The sequence below is a fragment of the Pholcus phalangioides genome, unplaced genomic scaffold (assembly GCF_987345545.1).
Source record: "Pholcus phalangioides strain wild (caught in Gottingen) unplaced genomic scaffold, Ppha-v1.0 ptg000028l_1, whole genome shotgun sequence".
In the NCBI taxonomy this organism is placed as follows: Eukaryota; Metazoa; Arthropoda; class Arachnida; order Araneae; family Pholcidae; genus Pholcus; species Pholcus phalangioides.
The window spans coordinates 11,697,522-11,720,786 of NW_028301618.1; the positions used below are offsets into that span (position 1 = coordinate 11,697,522).

General features: G+C 37.3%; 1 protein-coding gene across 1 annotated transcript in view; it reads left to right on the forward strand.

Moving 5' to 3' along the window:
• LOC149067967 (uncharacterized) overlaps positions 1–23,265 on the forward strand; it is a 60,055-nt gene that overhangs the window by 15,271 nt on the left and 21,519 nt on the right. Inside the window, exons 3-10 of the mRNA XM_089251997.1 lie at positions 4,859–4,935; positions 7,540–7,659; positions 8,747–8,801; positions 10,154–10,242; positions 12,317–12,354; positions 12,523–12,657; positions 12,946–13,014; positions 21,243–21,371. Of these exons, the coding sequence (XP_089108123.1) occupies positions 4,859–4,935; positions 7,540–7,659; positions 8,747–8,801; positions 10,154–10,242; positions 12,317–12,354; positions 12,523–12,657; positions 12,946–13,014; positions 21,243–21,371 (712 nt within the window). The remainder of the gene's footprint in view (positions 1–4,858; positions 4,936–7,539; positions 7,660–8,746; positions 8,802–10,153; positions 10,243–12,316; positions 12,355–12,522; positions 12,658–12,945; positions 13,015–21,242; positions 21,372–23,265) is intronic.

The following is a 23,265-nucleotide window of genomic DNA, read 5'->3' on the forward strand; positions in this document are numbered from 1 at the left end:
ATAAGCATTTCAAATAGTATATAACAAAGTACCAATATATAAATAATAGTACCAAATAGTATCATATTTCAATGTATCAGCGGTGTGATGGAAGAAAATATGTTAGTTGTCAACTAAAACAATTTCCCAACAAACTGCTAGTACTACTAAACCACATATACAAGTGATATAGTTCTGAGGAATTTCTAATTGACATGCCTTGGAAAGTGTTATGTGTATACATAAGTTTTTGTGTCCTTAGCAAATTAATTGCAATATATAAGGAATGCATGTTTCATGCTCGACTTACTACCATCTATGTTTGATACTGAAAGCGATGATATGCGTTTGAATTTTTGTGCTCTAAGTACTGTGTTAAGGGTCCATCTGTTCTGTGGACATATATACACACACACACACACACACACACACACACACACACACACATTTCAACCACCACGTTAGGCAATTTGTCTGTTTTATGTATATATATATTTGTTAAACAGGAGAAAAAATACACCTAGGAGCAATTACTAATGAATAACCTACCCTCAAGTGTCAATTGTACAATTTGAACAACTACATTGAACACTTGTAACAGTGTTCCTACTTAATAAGTATAACACAGTAGTACAGACAATTATTTTCTGAAATTTCTCTACAGACCCATTAATATCAAGAATTCGTTCTTTATAATTTATTATGATTTATGCTTATATCTTATGGGTGGGGGGGGGGGAAATCATCTGAAGGACCCCAAACTTTAAATCCTTCTTCGCCAGTGATTTGAACAAGTTCATAAAACAAAATTGTACAAGCCAATTTTAAATACATTGTTTAATGCAAATGACATATATTATATTGTATTCATAGGTGCCGGAACCTAGGGGCTGAGGCCATTTGAGCCCCCCCCCCCCAATAAATTGGGAAAGAGGACTGAACCCCCCAAATAATTTCTGAAAAAACAATGCACTACACCTTCCCCCTCCTGCATACGTGCTCATGTCACATATATACGGGACAACCAGCAAGTTTCAGCCCCCTCAATGTTTTCATGTCTGCATCTCTGATTGTACTGTACAGTATATCGAAAGATTTAATACATAACTGATAATATTGAACATTTTTCAATCTGTGTCTGCAACCAACCTATCACTAAGAGTGCTGCAGTAATTTAATGCTTACAAGTTCTGCAGATAATGTAGAGGAGGTGCATGTGTGGTTTGGTAGTGCAAATGAGATTTGCGCACAATTTTTGACTGCAAGTATGTAAATTGGTCACGTATTTCTAATGCTGGGGGGAACCTTCAGAAAAATTACTCGTCCCGGGGGTCTATGCAGCACCTGCTAGAAATAGATGGTGCTGGTCTACGACACTCTTTAGATGGCACAAAACTATGTGCTAACACAAATATAAAATGTGACCTTATCCATATAGTCCAAACATTGTTATTATAATACATGTTTTCCCATGTTTATATATATGAACGAATTAATATTTGTGAATATAACTTGCATATATGATCATCTCGCTATCTGTACATAGAGCCGGAACTGGGTAGGGGGGACAATTGCCCCGGGCGGCAAAATTTAGGGGGGGGGCAATTTTAGGTTGGAATAAAAAACACCGTTTTAAAATTGCCGAATTTTAAAGTTGCAGAGACGGCAAAATTATGTTTGCCCCGGGGAGCAAAAATCCTAGTTACGACCCTGTGAGTACATATTATACAACGAGGTCGGTCGATAGGATTTTTTCTCCCAAAGCCTCGAGTATGTATAAAGCATCAATATTCATTTAAAATGAGTGAAATGTCATGTTAAGAAAAATAAAAAAAAATTGATTTCATATCATAAGTTAGCCTACCTTCCACTCAACAGCAACTCTTGTCTTCGGCTCAAGCTCCTCGCATAGGTGTGGCTGTATTTTTCGTTAGCCTAAATATATTTTCTTTTTTACATTAAATGCGTGTATCAAGCACTAAACAGCACGGAAAAACACGAGGAGAATTGTTTGAATCGAAAATATCTTCCATCCAAGCACACATCACGCCGCCATTACAGAGAAAAAGTTGTCGTTACGAGCTAACGAGAGGGGCTTCTTTGTCATTATCGTTATAGAAGGGAAAAAAAAATTTCCTTATTTAGGGAAAGGCGAGCGTGGAGTGCGGAAATTTCCCCTTTTTCGTTAAATAATGACAAACAGCGCGCATAAGGAAAAAACTGGTTCTAAGGACAGCGGGATTGTTCACCCCCTGCCGCGTGGTTTGCTCAAGTGGCATCAGTTTTCAATTTCTGGCATCTCCAATGATTTAACAAAATTCCATTCTGTTGTCGCCATGGCCACCACAAGGGGGAGGCCCCCGGGGTCCAGCCCTGGGGCCCGGGACGATTTTCATTATTTTGTTTTTTCATGCCATAAATTCACTATAAGGGGCCCATGAAAAGTCTGGTCTGGGGGCCCGCCAAAAGTCTCATCCTAGGGGCCTTGCTCCTAAGGGCCATGGTTGTGGCGTAATTAGATTCCAACGGTTTGAAATGTGACATATCATTCAGCCTCCCACCACTGATGCCCATAACACGCTCAAAAAATGTGTGTTGGCATATTTCGAGCAATCGGAAAGTTCAAGACTCCAATTATTGTTCAACGATTTGCATTTAAGCAATCAACACCTGTCACAATTACTTTGTGAAATGGAAAGTCTTAATGACGGAAAGCACACTGTATGTTATGGACCCAGCAGTTATCCTGGCATGTACCATTTATTCTCGGTGCTTGCAGTTACGAATCTACAAATATGTTTGTAAGGTATCCTGAAACTACTGTAGTCGCGACTGTCAATTCCCATTCTGAAGTCAGCACCCTCTGCACAGAAATTACCGAACTGAAAAATGTCTTTCAAAGAGTTCAGCAGCAACAATTCATTTCGAGTCGCACTCGCTATCGCAACCGATCCAGTCCATACCAAGGGCTGTGTTGGTATCGCAATAATTTCGGGTGAGAGGGCTCGCAAGTGTGTCACTCCTTGCAACTGGTCTGCGAGAAAGTAGTTAGTGCAGCTGCTTCGTTGGCTACAGGCTATGGTACATTAAACCGATTTTCATCTTCGAACGTAAAACCCGGGTTCGATTCCTTGTGAACGGCTGTTATTAGTTGCTTTTCAAAACAGCTAATGTCTTCCTACCAAATTCAGCTGTATGCAGCGAATGAGTCTCGGATCCGGACTTAAGGTAAGCTAGCACTAGAACTTGATTTTGGGTTAAGGCGTATATTTATACATGAAATTTTATTATTGCTGATATTTCTATCCCAATTTTGGGCGGCGATTTTCTTGAACGATTCAACTTACTAGTCAATGTCAAACAAGTGTATTCGTGATAATGAAGCGTCCTTATTGTCCTTTACTATTTAAACGCCCTTTACTATTGTCAATGGGAAATATCAATATGATGCCATTGTAGCTAAATTTTTCCAGTTATTGGGTTCTAACCCTCAAATCAAGCGTGGCTACGACATATTACTTCACTGTATAGAAACAACCTGACTTCCCGTATTTTCCAAACTGCAGAGACTCCAAAAAACCAGCTGCTGTGAAATCCGAAGTTCAATTGCTTATGAATCAAGGTATTTTGAGGCCATAATAAGCCCACTGGCCATCCCTATTTATTTTGTGCAAAAAAATACTTGGTGCATATGTCAGCCCATTCCTTTATCTAGTGACTTCTACTTAATTTTGTGTGTTTAACCAATTATTAATTCTCAAGATTCGATCGTAAGGTTTCGTTGTGTTTGACATAAAAAACAATTTCAGTAACCCAGTGATAAACGCACAGAGGTAAGTTTAAAGTATAAAAATATTTAATTTAGAAGTTTAACATGGCAGACGATAGACGATAATATATGTATTTTCTTAACACTTTAAAATTTTTTTTATGCTATCAGCACAATCGCAGGTAACCTTTTATCTAATGTATCTAAGATGTTGCACATTACATACCAATTCAACAATCACATAACTAGACATTACGGGTTAAAGGAACAATAGATGGTGTACTCACCGCGGTCCTCGTTGGTGATCTCTTTGGGAAACACTGCTCTAAAGCATAGTTTGCTGTATTATTTGTTCCATCTATCTTTCAGAAATTTTTTTCAAATCATTCGCCTCCTAACTCAAGTGAACCCATAGGATCCTATATGACAGCGGTTCTCAACCAGTGTTCCGTGGAACTCTTGGGCTCCTTGTGCATTCTCCAGGGGTTCTGTGGCCACTCTAGAAAAATAAAAAAAACCATTAAAATTTAAAATAATTATAAATATTTTTAAATAGTAAAAATAAATCAGTAACTTTAATGAATAATTAAAAATTGGCCTACAGGGCTCAGTGAGTCAAAAAGGATGAGAACCGCTGCTATATGATATTAGTAGCCTCTATTGCCCACTTTGGGAAACATTGGTACTGAGGTTAAAAGGTTATTCTATTTCTCAAATTTATAGAATTAAATTGATTTAAATGTTGTATTCATAGAATGCTAGCATATGGTAAGCATTATAAATCAAAATCAAGATCTAGAAGTCCCTAAGTGACCAGTTTACATGACAACAGAAAACTACAATTTTTTGTTTGTTTTCTCCTCAAATTTGCTGCCTCTGCCCCAGAGTTTGACACCCAGGATAGTTGCCTCCATCTTTACTCTTTATCCCCGCTAATTGAATTCTGACCTGCCCTAGGGCGAGATATTTCTGCCCTCCACCACCACCTGGATCACCGTTCCCTGTAATAAAGTAATTTTCAGGATCCCATAGTGTTAACGGAAAATTATTTTCCAAGTAGGTTGATTGACGTATCAATGGCTAATTGTATCTCGTTTCTTTCTCTTGCAGTCCTGCCCGTGCCACCCTTGAATTCGTTCTTTGACGATCAGCTGACCGAATTGGACAGGAAGAAAAAGTTCTACAAGGTGAGTAATGGCACCATTTCATTGTTCAAAATGAGTATTCACTTGGGGTTGTATTATGGATTGCTTGTTTGAGCACCTCATTGGTGGAGAAGGAATTGGAAGCGGTGAGGTGCTCTCGTAGCTAGATAGATAGAACTGCTCACAACCCTAGACTGGTGCAAAGCACCTTATTTCCATTACCTCAAAGAGGCAGAGTTGTGTTTGTAGCTAGAAGTGTTTTGAACCTGTGGGTACTTGTCTTGAGTTTTATTTGGAAAATTTCGGTTTCTGAATCAATTCCAAGGGTGCTTGGACCCTACCTTTGATTACTGTGGGTGCCCACGGTACCACGTACCCACAGCACCCCGGGCACAGTCTGGATGGTCTTGAAGCATTTTTCAGGGGACATCTGTTACATGTCAGTGGCATCTGAGATGACGCACTTTTGGGAGTGGAATCCCTTTGGCCGGAATCTTTGGTACCCATGTCCAGGATTTTCCACACCCCCTTCCCTCTCACTTGCAAATTTGAATTGTTGAAAAGCCCAGGAAATGAGAAATTCATCTTGCAGCTTCAAGTGGCTAGATCTCTGTTACAGCCTCAGCACTGTAGCAAATTAGTTTCACCTACGTCCCGTGATTCTAGCATCCATAATATTAACTCGCAGGCAAACTCAAAGAAACATTGTGTTTTTGACTATTGAACAACTTAATCTGGAAATTGCCAAATTGAGTTACAATGTTAATTCAAATGTTATAGTTAAACATGAATAGTCATTATCTCAAAAAATAAGATATGAACAGATCTCGCCCACTTATGTTGTTGGCAATCCACACAGACTATGAAGATTTAGCTGACTTCTCAGGGGAATCAGACTGGGAATGGGGTGGGTAATTAGATGAGTAAAATTATCATTAAAAGACAACGAATATCCGGACCAACCAGAGTAGTTTAGTTTTAAAAGCTCGGTAGGATTAGTCACACATTTTAGCGATTAACACAACATCATAGGTTATTAGTAAATTATCGTGAAAGGCCTTAAGGCTGCTCTTAGCACAGCAGGATAAACGAAGAAGAAATGCCATGATGTGATGTCTAGCCGGACTATTTATAGTGGAGGTGAACAGGTTTATTCTCTGACCAGTCGTCATACGACAGGCACTCAGCGTAGGAAGAAATTGATGACGTCATTCAGATGATTTGCATACAGATATGTGGCATTGAGTTATGTTCAACATTATGTTTTGGTGGCAACAGTCTTAACAAGGTGGAGGAAGTTGATCAGGCTCTCCCTATGTTGTTTACACGGCTATTTAATTATGAGATCATGGAACTATTAAGACGAATGGAAGCGGGTAACTCCGCCGGAAAGATAAGGTGTTTAATAATGCTTCATATTTTCACTATATATTTACATATATCAACACAATAAAATATTGTGACATTAAGCACAAATAAGAAATGTAACAAAGCAATTCTTATGATTTCTGACCGGATCCTCTCCCAGGGGACCACTTAGTGTTAATGGAACATGTGAACCCCCTAATGTAACATCCCTTTAATAGGGTTACATGCCCGGTTCAAAATACCCACTTAAAGCAGATAATAAGCACGAAATAAACAGGTTTGTTTTGTATCACTTCAATTGCTTTATTACATTTAGTGGATTTTGTAATTTTGCATCAACAGGTTAACCCTTAATTTTACATTTAAGTTTTTTTCCAGTTCAAAAATTCATTTTAGTATATGTGGTTGGATCTCGCCATATAAAGTGAATGGTGGAAAGGTGAAGTTCTGCTGAACATCACCTTTCTAGTCGTAGACCAGGGTTAGTACTGCTAATTGAAGAAATCACTTGGCCTGGGGGCCCATGATACTCTCAAGACTTCCCTGCCCTGAGTTGAGAGTAATGAGTTACCCACCCTGTACTGCAAGATAAGCATTCAGTCCTAACATTTTACTGTGTTAATGACACTGTTCACAAAAAACTTGAGTAGTTTGTAATACCATTATAATTTCAAACAGTTCTGCAAGATATTAAAAAATAGTTTGATTTTATTAATCATTGATTACAAAACTTAAAACTGAGGAAAACTAGTGTCCAAAAAGCACTTTTGGAAATGCAAAAACAAAAAGTGTTGGGAATTTCCTAAAATATTAGGACATTGTCACTCTCCATGGGGAGAATGGGAAGGTCTGCAATTGAAATTCTTGTCACAAGCAGGTTGTGCATCAAGAAGTTTCAGAATCACCGGACTAAAGGATGAGTCAAACTCAGTTTAACAACTTAGACATTTCAGATTGCGCTACAACAAGTCATTGCGGAGGCTTACCAAATGCGTATGAAGTTTCAGCTCTGTAAGGATGGGCCTGAAGAAGTGTGTTATATTGGTGATGGGAGGGAAGGAATAAGAATGTTCCTTTTGTGAAATATTTGAGTTTGACTGAAAGGGGCGTGAGAATGTGGGTGCCCATAGCAAGGCATTGGGGATCGGTCACCCAACCTCTGGACCTGAAGTAGGACATTTCCAAATGAATTTTCTATGGATTTTGGATCTATTTTATATCTTATTTCTCATGTCTTGCTTATCCCCCATGTTGAATTATCCATTGTTTTTTTTCCAGATAAGCAAGAGATTCAGCACCATCTACGGGTGCATCGCAGAGAAGGATGTTGATGAATTCCACTTCATTAAGGTTCTGTGCATGGACTATGAGGAGAAATTTGATGATTTGGACATCATCGTGAGTACACACATATTTTTGTACTGTGGGGATGTAGGCCCTTACTTTATATAACATGAGGGGAGCCCCAGACATGACAGGAATCTGAGGGCGAGTTGCCCTCTGCGGCAAGGGACAAAGTTATTTGATTAGCCAGCGAATACTTTGCATTAAAATTTAGAACTTTTTGCAACTGTCCCCCATTCTCCCTAGCCCCCAAAGCAGAATGTGCCAAAATCTGCGACATACGTTGCAGAACAATTTGGAAGAATTTTAAGAAAAAGTGAAAAAAAACACTATATATTACATGTATGGGGATTTTTACCACAGAACATTTCCAGTCAGCCGAGGGCTCGTCGCAGAACAGTGCTAAACCTTCTGCTTTGGGGTCCCTAGCTCTTGCTGGAATCGGGGCCCTGCTTGTGATGTAGGGCTTGTTGTTATCTATGATGTTTGGCTAAGTAACCAAATTTTCTTTGTCACACAATCCAGTCATCCTGTTATGAATTTTTTTGGGGCTCTCCCAAATATATTGTGATGATTTGAGAGGGGCCGTCACAATTTTTCTTCAAGTAACCACTACTAAACCAAACATGAACATCATCCGTATTCCTTTGTGGAATCTCTAACAAATTGGTACATGTTGGAACGTGCATGTATGTGTAGTGAAACCTGATGTGAAGTTTTTGTTGCAGTGCAATGCTTGTTATGTGTAGTGCTGCCATCTGCCACCAGTTTTTCTAACTATGAGTGAAGTGTAATGATTGAATTATATATCGTTATAGGCCTGTTGCTTTCTGGTGAGACTTTTTAATGGGGGGGATCGGCTCGCATTTACGCCTTGAAGTTGGGAATCACAGGAAACCAACTTCAGCTGACCACCACTGTGGCGATGGTGGGGTTCGAACCCGGATCCTCGCGATGCGAATCTGTCACTATGACCACTCGACTACTACAGCGGTTAAATTAAGGTTCTGCCGAGATTTGAACTCAGATCGCTGGATTCAAAGTCCAGTATGCTAACTATTACACCATGGAACCGCAAACCGTTGGACATTCAAAAAGATATAATAAACATGGTACTTAATTTCTTTGTCTTTCTTTGCAGGTTCTTCTACCAGTTGAAGAGTTGGCAGAGGCCTCTGATTACTGCTATGTCAAAGGTAAGTTGCGCACTCCCCTCCCCATATTGTCTATTTTTTGTTAGTTGATTTGATGTAGAGATGCAGTTATTACCCTTCCTTTCTAGTGTGCTTGGGGGGTGGGGAGCTGAAGTTTTAGTGCCTATACAATAGGCATGTTCTAGCAGTCACAGTCTGAGCAGTGCCATGGGCTCTGGGTACAAAGTGATGTTCTGGAGGCTCTTAACTACATCAAAAAACTTTCCTACTTATTTCTATTCTTGTATAGAAATGTCTAGGATGCTGCGGGTGCTTGAACACTCCTGCCCAAAAATGAATTCAGAAACCAAATTCTCATGCCAATAATGCACAAGCTGAGTACCCACAGGTGTAAAATTATTCCCAGTGCACTTATGATAGCTTATAGGTTACCCATAAGATCCTACTGCTCATCATTCCTGGTAGTATGACTCTACAAAGAGTTGTAGGAGAGGGTGGGACTTGAACTGTGAGAACAAGACTGTTCATTTGTGCACATTGGGGCGGGTTCTCTCGACCCTATCGTGATTTAGGAATGCTTTCATGCAGTTCTATGCCTGATAGTGGAATTAAGAAATGACCAGCAACCAATACCAAAAATAGCAGATTCTCGTTAAATTCTATCAATTTTTGCCAAATACCATTGATTCTTGCCAAGTTTTTCAGACCTTGGTTAGTTAGACTTTGGTTAGTTGCAGCTAAGATTAGTCCGAGCAGGCTTCACCTACATAAATAGGGTAGCAAAAATTTGCTGTGACAAATTAGAGATGTGTAGTTTATTCTCACTAAATGTCTTTCTAATTCTTGTCGAATATCACTGATTCTCGCTAAAGATAGTAAATTCCTGTCAAATATCACAAATTCTTGCTAAATTTCTCAGACCCTTGACTGGTTGCAAGACCAGGCGGGCCCTGCCCTCCACGAATAAAGCCGCCAAAATTACATTAGACTGGACTGAGTTATGTAGCCTACTCTCTCTAAATGCTATCACTGTTTCTCGCCAGTTTTTCAGTGAGATACAGTAGTAGCTGCCACTTGTATGAATCAAGTTTGGTTTGACCGTTTCAATTCTCATAGGTTTAACCGATTCTTGCAGGCAGTTGAATTTATATCTGGAAATTTATAAACCTTATATTGATCTTATATTGATGCGAGTAAAGGAACGATTCTGCTTCCCGTGATTGGTCACAATGGGTGAATAAAAAGTTGCCATACAAGGCATCTTAGCAGCTCGCTGTATTGTCTGCGGGAAGATTTTCAACACACAGACATGTTCCATCACCTCAAAATTCTGATCATTTCAGATGATTGCGTGTTGTCCTTCAGATTTCTGATCTGATTTCTGAATTTTTTAGCTGTGATTTTTGGCGCTTCTATGACTGAAAAGAAGATTATTGCCACAATCCAATCAGACAAGTTACCACAAGATCTCAAACAGAATCTGGTAAGTTTTGATTCCTATTCCTTTTGTTTCCTAGGAATGCTTGGTTTGCGGCTCTATTGGCCTATTTAAATGCCCATTAAGTCATTATCAATTATTAAATGAAAACAGCGCAAGTATTTTATTTCATAGCAGTCCTTGTGATTCTTTATTCATGATGTGTTATTCTTTTTCACCACTAGAGGTCATTGTTTGAAAATGAACATAGTTTGAATATATCTGGGTGGTCCTTTTAGTTATGGGTGAGCAAACTTGTTCTCTTAGAGAACCATGTTTCACCAAAAAATTAGTTACTTTTGCTTGCTGGCTGTAATGAGAGCTGAACTTTTCTTTGTGTGTCTCAAGAAGTTGAAGTGTTCTTTGAGTTCCCTGTGACACCTGAATTGTTTGTTGTTTGAGGATCATTTTAAGGGCCATCTTAAGAGCATCCTCTGGCAAAGTGATTTTTGCAAAGATAATGTCGCTTTCTGCTATTATTATAAAGGTTTCGTTAGCTGGTTGATGTAAAGGAAAGAAAATTCAACTGGCCTTGTAGGTAATCGAACCCATGTCCTCTCACTTGCAAAGTAAGCATTCTAGACCACAAAGCAGGGTTGTAAAAACCCAGGTTTTTTGGACAAAATGGGGGATTTTGAATTTCCTATTTCCACAACCTCAAAATATTTAATTTAAGCATGTATGTATGTCCTTTATGTGTACATCTTACATTATATCTCAATATACGTTTTTGGTGCGCGTTAAACTATGTATTTGATTAATAAAACTGACCATACAATAAGGGAATAATTCACATACAAACACACCCACTTCTGCATAATATGTGAACCTAGAGTTGTATGCAGGATGGCAAGAACATTGAGTTAAGAGATATAGATGGCTTTTTTTTCTCAGCCTGAGATATCGAGGAAACAGTTATTTTCCGGATATTATGCAGAGGTGAACTCGGAAAGAAAAGACGTGTAGATGGTAGCATGTAAAATGTTTAATATTTATTTTCGAGAATTTTAACTTGATCTCATTTTGAAGAGGCCTCTCTGCACTGAGGTTCCCTAGGCCGTAACTGGGTTGGCCCATTCATTAAGATGGCACTTGTCAAAGATGGATTTTTTTGATCTTGTAAAAGCTGAATCATCTCAAGGGTCATTTAAAAGCTGAATCATTTGAGGGTAGCATGAAAGTTGAATTACTTCTTTGTGAGTTGTTTGGAAGCTGAATTGTACTTTGAGTGCAGAATAAAGTGAAATTATGCAATTGTTTGATTGTTTTTTGAGTGTCTACAAACTGAATCATTTCTTCAAGGATAGTTTAGAAGCTTAATGAATTCTTCATAGGGTGTTAAAGGCGAATTAATTCTTTGATGAATTGTTCATCAAAAGCTGTATGAAAAATAAAGTACACTTTTTCAAGGGCTGTATGAAAGCTGAATTACTTCTTCGAGAGTTGTATCAAAAACCGAACTATTTCTTTGCCTCATAATAGCTGAATTAATAATTCTGTGTGAGAGAATTCAAAGTTCATTATGGGTGCAGTCCGATATAAAAGCTTAGAAACCATTGCTCCAGTCCAGGGTTCTTTATCTTTTGTGTTCCACTAACCCTTTGTGCCAATAAGACTAAGTCTAGGGCAGGGCTAAAACTGGGGGGGGGGGGAGGACAACTGCCCTGGGCTGTTATAAAATTATTGAGTTATGAAGTGATGAGGGCAGCAAAATAAGTGTGCCCAGAGTGGCAAAATACCTAGTTATGGCTCTGTTCCAGGGACCCTCAGAGACAGCAAACGCCTTTGTAGAATAAAATTTGGCACATAATGCAAAAACAATAAATCAATTGTTTTCTCACAGATCTCCTGGAACATCTTCAACGACTCCTGGTTAAGATCCCCTGCTGCAGGCAGACTTTGTGAGAATAGGAAAGACTGTAACTGGTCTAAGTCTCCTTATTTGTTTTCTCTCTCTTGCATCCGCCATTTCATTCATGTTGAATACTGATGGTGTGTAATTGGCATATTTTCATGACTTTTGTGACTTGTTGAATACAAAATGACGATAAATGTGTCCATCCTAATTTTTATTTTCTAGGGGCCCATAAATTTTGAAGAGTTGCCCCTCCATTATCGGTGAGTTCCAATAATTTTTTTTCACTTTTTCTCGAATATCTGCGATGTGAAGGAATTTCCAGATGGTGTAGGGGTTCTCTTCTCCCAAAACGTCAGCCTTTAATATATTGTAAGGCCTCTCTGACCATAACATGTAACTTCTGTTTTCTAATCGTAACCTCAATTTAGGTTGATGGTTGAGTATCCAGAGCGTGCTCTGTCTGATTACCTGAACGTTGTTGCCGATTTCGGTGTGGAAGAATGTGAGGTGCTTTTCAGGGGACTTGGGCTTAACCCAGAGCTTCTCGCCATGCCAGCGATAAGGTGAGTATTGCCAATACATTGACAAATATGCATAGTAAAATGCAATGTGTCGTTTACTCATGTTTCGCATGATAAGGGTCCCCACCTCTAATTTTGGCATTGTGTTTGTAGAGGGGCACACTACTACACCTTGAGGCCCTCCCAAATGAATCTTATTTCTTGTTTTTTTTATGTCATAATTTCACTTGTAAGGGACACTGGCGTCATTAAGTGAGGGACCCGATTCATTTGATTGTAATTTTGAGCAGTGTATAATTATGGATATTACAGTGTATGTATTTGTTATAGCGATCTTGGTGAAGAAGACTACGCCTCGTCCATCATGAGAGCCCGGGAGGCAAAACTCTTTGAAACATTGTAAGTGTCTTTATGCCCATTTTTTATTCTTTGTAAATTAGTAATTCGTGTACTAAGTATTTTCATAAACATTGTTATAACATGTTTTCTATCCTTCTACAAAAGGCTTTGCTTTCCTTGGCATTGGCAAAGATTTGGGGTGGGGGGCAGCATCAGTGACAGAGCTGGCGGATCTTATGTATGTGCATATATATGAGCTGGAATCATGTCCCTTCCCAACATTCATTATCGTGTGCCCCCCAGCCTTTCATGTCTATCTCTTATGCATTGGCTATACACTGGAAACTTTCATGAGAATTTCATTTTGAAGTGTTAAGTGGGCCAACTTTATATGTAGTCCCCACCCCTGAGATAAGGAATTTGTATCGGGTACTCAGGTGTAGGGCCTCTTCCTGATAAGTTTGGGTGCTAGGCAAATGTGAATTTTTGGGGCTCCTTATACCTAGTCTTTGAGGCAGATGTGTGCGCAGGAGAAAAGGGCAGGTGGGCTGTGCCGAAAATATAAAACGTAGCTAATTTTTTGGGCCCTGAAAATTTGAGCCCTATGCACATGCTCCATATGACCATGCTAGAAACAGGCCCTGCCCAAATGAATGCTTGCCTCTCCTCTCAAACTCATTAAGACACATCCTTTCCCAATGAACGTCTCCGGATATATTTGATAGTGCCATGTTGAAGCTTTCACAAACAAATATTCTCACTAACCCTGATGTTCCTTTAACTTGGTCAGTTCTTGCCAAGCCCCATTAATTCTTGCTGAATTTCTTAGATGCTTGACCAGTTGTAGTTACGAGTCCAGGCATGCTCTTCCTCCATAGATAGGGCGACCAAAATTAGGTTAGACAAGAATGCCAAGTGTGCTGCAGCATATTCTCTGAAATTGTGCCGAATGTAATCGCGATTTGTACAAATTTTTTCGTGTCTGTTCTGACAAACATAACCAATTTTCTTAACGAGTCATCCGACCAATAAATTTCTGTGCGCTACCCAGCCCCTTTTGTGAAGATGCATGTATTACCCCCCTTTTTTTTAAAGTTTAAGCTAATATAATATTTAAAAACAATTTTTTTTCACATGTGCTATAATACCTGGTGCTGCCCGGGTTTTCCCCATGCACTGGCAGCATTAAAGAAGCAACAAACCATTATAAAGGCATATACGTGTTTGAAACACAGTTAGGGAACCATGGTAGCTAAAGAAAGCGTTCCAAAAGTCATTGTTGAGGCCTAGTAACCATTGTTGCATAACAATTTTTTGCCCAGCTATGGTGAACGTTTTAAGTAGCGTATTGTTCAAGTTGGGACCTGTTTCGTATGTAAGTAAAATTTGGCAACAGTCTAAAATTGTAGATTTGTATAGGGGTCATTCCCAAAAAAAGTGTACATTCCACATTTTTTAGATGAAAAATTCAAAGTTGAATTTTTGAAATAAAATTGATCTCAAATTATAGCCAATGACTTGGAGTTTAATATTTCATAAACATTTTTCACTTTTATTTTGTAATATTTTATTTTTTGGGTTTTATGACTGAAAATGATGGATTTTGTCCTCTCTGTTATGAAAACAAATATCGCGGTAAAAAAATAAATATTATTATTTCTGCTGTTTTAACCTCATAAAATGAAATCGGCTTATTTCTTACACATGGGCTGAAAAAAAAAGTGGTTTAAAAATTTTTTTGACTTTATTTTTCTGTTGTTTTGATCGTTTTTCATGATTTTTTCGAAATAGCACGTAGAAAAGTTTATTTTTTACATTTTTTCAACTACTTAAAATTAATTTTTTTTATTTCTGGCAGACAATGGGTTGATAACTTATAATTTAGCATCTTAGTTTGAAGTTTTTTAAAATTTTTTTGCCTGTGAACTGCAAAAATGCTTCCCGTACCAGTGGACAAAAATGTTAGTAAGCGCACGCACACACACACACACAATCACAATTATTCTAAATACACATATTTTTTCAACAATTATATAGACGATATGAAAAGTATCCCAGAGACTCCTCTATGACATCTCAAAAACATCCACGCTATGAGGAAATTCATAAAACACGTGCCCCCCCCCCCCTCGTGGTTTGAATTTTGGCTCTGGCAAAATTTTTTAAATCTGGTCAAAGTGGATGTAAGAGATATCTTTGTCATCAGCTCTGAACAGCTTTCTAGCATCATTCATAGTTTGAGGCATATAACTTTGAACTCCCCATCATCTTCAATGTCATTTTGGGCTACAACAACGTATCTGTGTGTAGATTTATATACACCATCAGAATCAAATTTCATGAGCATACGAACACCTGCTTTAATTGACCAGTTGACATTTCTCCATCGCTGTTTCCTTTAGAGTCGATAGCATAGTTTTCACTTTTCTTTCTTGAAAATCATTTTCCAGAGATTCAAACTCTGAAATCGGTTGTGGAACTTGCAGTTTTATACTTCTTTGGCAAGAGTAAGTTTTCTTTTCGTAGCATTCACAGAGATTAGCATTTCTTTCACAAAAGCAAGAAACATCTCTGTATTGCAGCAATCCATTGCCAGTTGTTACTATTTGGTGGACTGCAATAGTGCTTTTCAGCACAGGTATATCATTTGGGATAATTTTTTTTATATATTTTATTTCTTCATTTTTGATTTCGTACAATTTTACATTGGTGGCATCTTTGAGAATTGTGAAAAACTGAGTAGCATCTGATGTCATTCCCACATGTTATCAGCTGTCCTTTTCAATATATCACTAACACCATCAACCGTTCCTTTCCATGGTTTGCTTCAAGAAAATTCCAAGTAAACCCACTTGAAATATTTTGGGATATATTTGTCCAATAAGTAAAAGTTTTTTTTTTGTTTGTACTGAGTACAAGGTCCATCAGAAAAAAAGTGAACCACATTTATTTCATATTCTTTCAAAATCGGTTCCAAATGAGCCCAAAGAGATGAAGGCCCCATGCTCCAAATTCTGTGACACTGAGCAGAACGAAATTGGCTTCTCATGTTCCGCAACATACAGCACACAGGTATGAAGACATACTTGATTTCTGGACCCATCGAAATGATGACTTTGCAAATTATCTGAAGAAGCGCAATTATGATTTTCACTGAAATACACATGAAGAACAGCTTCATGTTTTTGTATGTTTCTAATGCACATTTGGTAAGCTCTATATTTGTGTTGGATGTTAAAAATGTGTTTCTTGAACAATTTCATTTCTTTTTGAAAAACATTGATCAAGTCTGTTAGGTTCCATGATCTCTGCTCTTTTGTAACGTTTATCATTTTTCCCTTTTCCACTTTTTCTTGTTTGCACTGCCATTATTCACACTGTAGTACAGGTGCTATTCTCATCCAGCGATTTAGAAATTTCATTCATTGATACCATCTTGTCATGACAATTCAAACATTTGCCATACATACAGGATTTGGACTCTTTGCTGCATGTGATATCATCAACTATGGTTTCAGGAGATGTTGTTTGGATTAATCTCAGTTTATATAGTGCAATCAATTAATATTTCATATTACTGTGCTGCCAACGCACATAAGCATGTTTCCCTATTTCCAACTTTCTTTTACTTCAAATTTTTTTGTTGAAATTGAATTGTAATTTGATGTTGGTATAAATCTCGCATTTATGTCTTTCACATTAGTGATTGAGTATATCCAGTGAGACTTGGGGGGGGGGGGGGGTATAGAGCCAGGAAACAAAAATAATATAGGGAAATAATTCTGTGGTGTTTGGTCAGAACATGACATCTCCAAAAAATGGCTTTTTGATCTAGTGGTAAGTCTTGCTAATTATAACTAATTAGAAGTGAGATAAATGCACAAATATGTGCATACGGCTAAACAACATGTTAATGTACGATATTTTCATTTGTATTTGTGTGTATACTTTATTTTTGATTTTTAAATGATATTGAAAAGGCTTATATCTCAAAAATGTGATTTTGGAGTTATGTTCTGACCAAACATCACAGAATTGTTCTGTCCCTTAAAATACAGAATGTATTGCCATATTGTCACATAATGACCTTTATTCATACTAAAATGGCCCTTATGTCAAATCTCCCTGGATCTGTACCTGGCAGTGATTTTGACGATCTGTACTATTTAATTTTTGTATTTAACTGAAAAAATATGAGATGGAGGAGAATGTAGTAAAGGGTTTAAATTGAATAGGTAACTTATCAAATTTAATTTAAAACTTCAAACCTCTTAACTGAGAAAACTTCACTTTAAATCATAGTTTCCATTCTGTTGTGTTGGTTGAGTTTTTGAAAGACTTAACAGAGTGGACATCTGACAGAGAAAAATCTGGTACTAAAGACATAAAATGAATATTAAGTCATTTTGCGAAAGTCAAATCCAAAATTGTTAATCAAGCATTTAAAATAAACCCTTTGATGAGCTCAAAAGTGTTATCAGATTTAATCTGGTATAAAAATATATTTTCCAAATGATCGTAACAGAGTGGACATTTTAAAATGGGAAAAACTTCGGGACATGAACAAAAAAATAGTTTTTGATAAGAAAAAAAAATTTTTTTTCAAAACTTTGTCAGTTTTATTCATCTATGGCACATATATAAAATGTGATTCCAAGTTATCTGAAAAAAACTTCCAGGTTTGCACCACGTCTCTTTGTTTAACACTTTTTTTGAAGCTGGGACAGCCAGATTTTGACGTTTTGCTACAAATAAACACTGCATGACAGAGAATTAAATGAACTAGAAAAAAAATTAAAATTACCACCAGAGTGCTCTGAAATTTTTATTAAAAAAATTACGAAGTCTCTGAAACAGTTTGTACACTTTTTTTTGGGAATGGCCCATAGACAATACAGACACAGAAAATCAATTTTATGTACAGGGTGGTAACTCTTGGACAGTCCAATAATAACACGTTATTCCTTGTGAAAAACTGATGTAAAAACTGTTTCATTTTAAGATCGGACAAATATTATATTCTGCTATATAAATATAGCGGAGTTATAACGCTTTGAAATTTTGTGATATGTCAATTTTCTAACAGTCAGTTACTCATCAAACACTGAACGAAAGCTAATTTCTCCCTCGGCAGGAAGGCTGCAACTTTGAAAATAAACTGAAATATTCAATCCTGGTAGAAACCAAGTTTAACGTTCTTCTCTTGCGATTAGCGCTTTTCTGTTCGTGTAGTGTGATGTTGTAAACTTGTTACTACATTGTACCTTCGTTCACTATATCGACAAGTTTATCTCCAGATTTGTAAAGTGTTAGCTAAATGAGATCTATTTGAAAAAAATTTCCCCAAAAAATCAATACTTTTTTTGCCAAAATGTAATTTGTTCTCCACTATCAAGTCAAATTTTTTATGGGAAGGTGCATACAGTACAGTGTTTACTGCACGATAGCTTTCTACACTATCGTTTTGATCAAATTACATGTGATCAAAAAAAGGGCAATATTTTTGAACAGTTTACAAATAACTTTTGATGAAATTTTAAGAAAAGCTTCAACGAAGATTGTAAAAAATTGGAGCTTGACGAAGGTGACTTTTTGAAACAGAATTAATACGAATGATTCAAATTTTAATCAAACTAATTATTTTATGAATTGACGTTCAATATAATTAGGGGTGTTTATAGCTCGGTAACACGCCACCAGATGACGTTGTGTTTTTATTTTTTCTTCTAATTTTCATGTGGACGTTGGGTCTTATGCGCTTAATGTGTCCGAGTTATGTTGTTGTTTACCGCTGTTTCCAGAAGTATGGCAGCTTTATAATCTGATCAATTCAAAGTTCAATAGAGTTTTTGGTTTCATTTATACCCGGAATTCTTCTGTTTCGCAGTCATGAATGGGGCAAGTGGTTTCTCAGATTTTTTCAATTGATTATTCATTGAGTTATATTTTCATATCTATTTATACATGTTGCAACAAAGATTTTTTATTTTCTTATGACTGCAAATGATGGTTATCACGCTGAAATGTTAATATACTCATTTTTTAATTTATTCCAGTTTAGATCATTTGGTCACTTTTCAGATGAATTTTAATTCTGGAGAGTATATATAAGGGGGCTGTTGCCCTGGGCCCCTCTTAGTAGAGAGGGATTTCAGGCTCTCGCTGCCCTAGTAATTATTAATGCCTACTAATTTTATCATTCTTTCAAGATGCTCTTATATTTCATTTCTAACCCCCCCCCCCCCTGAAAAATCACGCCCTTTAACTCTGAAGATGAAAGCCGACTCTTTACTGCTTGCTTTTTTAAATATGGTTTTGAATATTGTTTCATACACACACTCATAACATAAATGAGATGCCATAGAAATTTCAAACTGTAATTATTAGACTTAATCATGGCAATTTGTAACTGTGATCAATTTCATTCAACATGCTTAAAGTTAATCAAGTTAATTGTGTTGCAGAATTGATATCAAAAACTGTGATGCAACATGTAAATTTCCCAAAACATCTAAATTAGAACTTGGAAAAATCTCACCTCAAAATTGTTAGCAATACTTTATTCATTTAAAAGGTGTCTCATCCTCTGAAGTCGATTTTTCAAACATGACTAAAATATATTTCATTCGTATGAAAATCAAATGTAGAATATTTCGTGTCAATTGGGTTACTTTGTTTTTTTCATAATATTGAATTATAGTGCAAAAGGGAACAAGAAAACACACTTTGAATGGAATTTTCTCACATTAGTTTTTGAGCTTGCATCTGTGAAATTAAAAAAAATTCTGAATGAACTTCGATACTTGATCATTCGAATTTGAGTTTTTAAAAATTTAAAAAAATTGTATAAATTTCAAATTTGAATTCGGTATTTTTAAAAACAAAATACTGGGGTTAATTTCTAAATGAGATTTAGTTATTACAAGGCAAGTGTAAACATTTCGTAAAATTTCAGAATTTTTGGAGGCAGTTGTTTTTTTTTTAAATCTTGGGATGAACTATATAAAAAAACAGCATTCTGAGAAAATTGTAATGACAACTGAGTAAAAATTTGAAAACTATGTGCGCATGCAGAAGGAAATTTTTTTTTACTTTTCTCTTTAAGGTTATATACCATTGTTCAGTTTCAAAACGCCAAGTTGTATGTTTGGTGTGCATTCAGTGAATTTGGGAGGAAAGTGACATCATGGATTTTTAAAGTGTGCTCATTAATTATATTAGTTTGAAGAATCCTGTGTAATTATTAGGTGGTTGATAGCTACCACCCTGTAATACAGATTAAAAAACACGATTGAGTTTATCATGTTCTTTGCTGTTTTTTAAAATCATCAATGAAAAAAGTAATTGAAGCAATATTGTCTGCGGCTTTCATGGCCGGTGTTAAATGACTTGCAAACAATTTCCGGGCTATTAGGCCCTAGACCATGGTCTAATAGCCCGGAAACCGTTTGCAAGTCAATAATTGAAGTTATTACTTTTCCAAATGTAGAAATATTTAATTCTCAATTATGTTCAGGATAAACGGGAAATTGACGAGCTATTTAGTCATGGGCACCCACGGTACGTTTGGCCATAGCCAGATGACTGCTAAAGCCTTGACTAGTGGAAATTGAGATGAGTGCATGTAAGGTCCATCTGCATAAATATGATGGCCAAAATTGAATTGGTCAAGAGTGAAATAAGTAACATATTGTCAAATGCCACTAATTCTTGTGAAATATCACTTATTTCACTAATTTTTTAAACTTCAATTTCTGCCATTTACTCTCACCAAGTTTTTCAGACCTTGACCAGTACCAGTTGATATATATGAATCCATGTACACAAAGGCTGTACCTTCATAAATAGGGCGGTCAAAATTAATTGAGGCAAGTTAAGAGACCTTTTTTACCTATTCTTGCCAAATATCCTCAATTCTTGTCAAGTATTACTAATTCTTTTTCGGGTGTCACTAATTCCCATCAAATGTAGTTAATTCTCGTTAAACATTACCAATTTCTGCCAAGCACATCAAATTCTTGCCGAATTTCCTAGGTTTTCGACTAGTTATGAGACAAGGTGAGTTCAGGTAGGCTGTACTTCCATATTGTATAGAGTGGCTATAAAATTGAATAGGACAAGTCATATAGCCTGTTCTAGTCAAATAATTCTCACCAAATGTTTTTGGTCAAATATTTCTCATTTATGACTAGAGTTAGATCATCAGTATCAAGGTGTGCCTGTCGGATTTTGGCATGTGATTGCCATTGTAACCCAATTATGGTTTCTCTTTTTCCTTGAATTTACAGTTACAAGGAGGGCATGGACCACATCCATGCTAAGGAGTTCAAGAAAGCTGAAGAAGCCTTGAAGATCGCCCTGAGCTACGATTTGAACCAGGCTGACCGCCAGAACACCACATTCTTGCTGGCCATGGCGTGAGTATTCCCCCTTTTTCTCTTGGTCATTTCATATGTTTTTTAAAGAATATTTTAACCGTGCACCTTTGCACACCACATCCTTGAGCAGGGACCTCTAGCCCAGAACTTTTAGCAGATCTCCCTTCTCTTCTATTGATTTTATGGCAAGTTCTAAAGAAAAATTTCTTTGAATTTGGGCAGGGGGGGGGGGGGAACCATGTCTTACATACCCTCCCCACTTGTTTTCTATCTTTGGATGTTTTTACTGTCATTACTCATTATTTTCTGCGAATTCCCCTTCCCTCGTTTCTTCACTCAACATTGTTGCCCTGCTGCTTCAGATGTTTTGTTCTCCTCAATGTCTCTTGTACAAGTAGAGGTATAAGATCCTACATATCTTATCCGCACCTACTTCTGTCCCCCGACCCATTCCAGCTCCCCTTCGGTTTCGAATTCCAGATTTATTTAAAGGGTCCAACTTATTTCTCCCCCCTCCAAACCAATGATTTTTTTCCTTCCTTAGTCCAGGGCCTAGATTTGACACAAAGAGGACTAGGAAAAAGAAAATAGGAAGGCTGCCAATGCTCCTGTGCCAATGACGTGGTTAGTCCGTCAATAAATATATATCTTAAATTATGGGGGGCAATAGGCAAATTTCTTGCTTTTCCATGCAGATGGAAATCCGGCCTTGCCATGAGCAAAATCGTGAGACTATCCTTGCTCTTCTTTTCAGGCCCCCATGCACTTTGACTCTGGTTCATATTAAAAATTTTGGGTTTCTGTTAGAAAAAGGCCAAACTTGATTGTTCTGCCCCTTCTATTCCATAAGCAGATCCCTCTCACATCCTGGAGGAAGACCCCTTGACTGTGATCTTTAGCCACTTCCCAAGTCAGAATTTTTATTGGCCCTTATATAGTGAATTGGGGAAAAAATGTTGGTAATTATCCTGGGCCCCAGGGACTGCAGCCCTTTCCGCCCCACCCTTGTGGGAGCCATGAAGCAGATATGTCCAACTTTACACGCTTATATATTAACAATGAAATATCAGTACTTTACGTTACACGCTTGCATGGCTCTATAGTAGAATTGCACGCGACATATATGACACTGAAATATTGTAAGGACATTGCAAAAATAATACTTCACTTTCACTTAGAAAATTACAAGTTAATTTTACTCGTTCGTGATAATCCTTAATTATGGTTGCACTACACTAAACTCGATATAGAATATAATCGAACAAGGGCACTCTCACACAATTACTTATACAGAAAAAAGGTTACATAATAATCAGTATTAAAATTTGGTTCACTCGCAATTTCCGTGAGAAGTCTTAACAATTGCTTTCGCCTACCAGTCATCAAGGAACCCTCAACCTGGGTTAGAAAGAGAAAGATAGAGTTACAGCATACTCAAACGTGACATGTTGGCCGACCAACTCCTAGAATATCTCCTGGCGAAAAGCCTTGTTTGTTCTCACATCAAGTCTGAAAAGCCTGCTATTGGTTGAAAGCAATCACCTGATATCTATCAAGGGTTTTCCATTGGCTCAGAGGCACATTGTCTGTTTCAGGTGACGAGAGAGAAAATTGTGACTGTGTTGCACAAATTGTATGTATCTCAGTACAAAAATGTGTTGTGTAGAATTCCTGGCGAGGGGAAAGAGAACTTGTGTGTTGCTTCTCTAATGTATTTGTGTGTAAGCGTGGGATTTCCCTATGAAGAGGGGGGGGGGGAGAGAGTGTTGGGTGCATTCATGACAGATACAGGCTTTTCAAATCAGGGGGGGGGTGGCAATAGGGTTCCTTCTTTTATGGTACCAAGTTTTGTCCACTAATGTTTGCTCTCATTAAAAATGTCAGTATATATAAGAGAGTTGTATAAGAAAATTCTGCCAACATAGGTGGATAC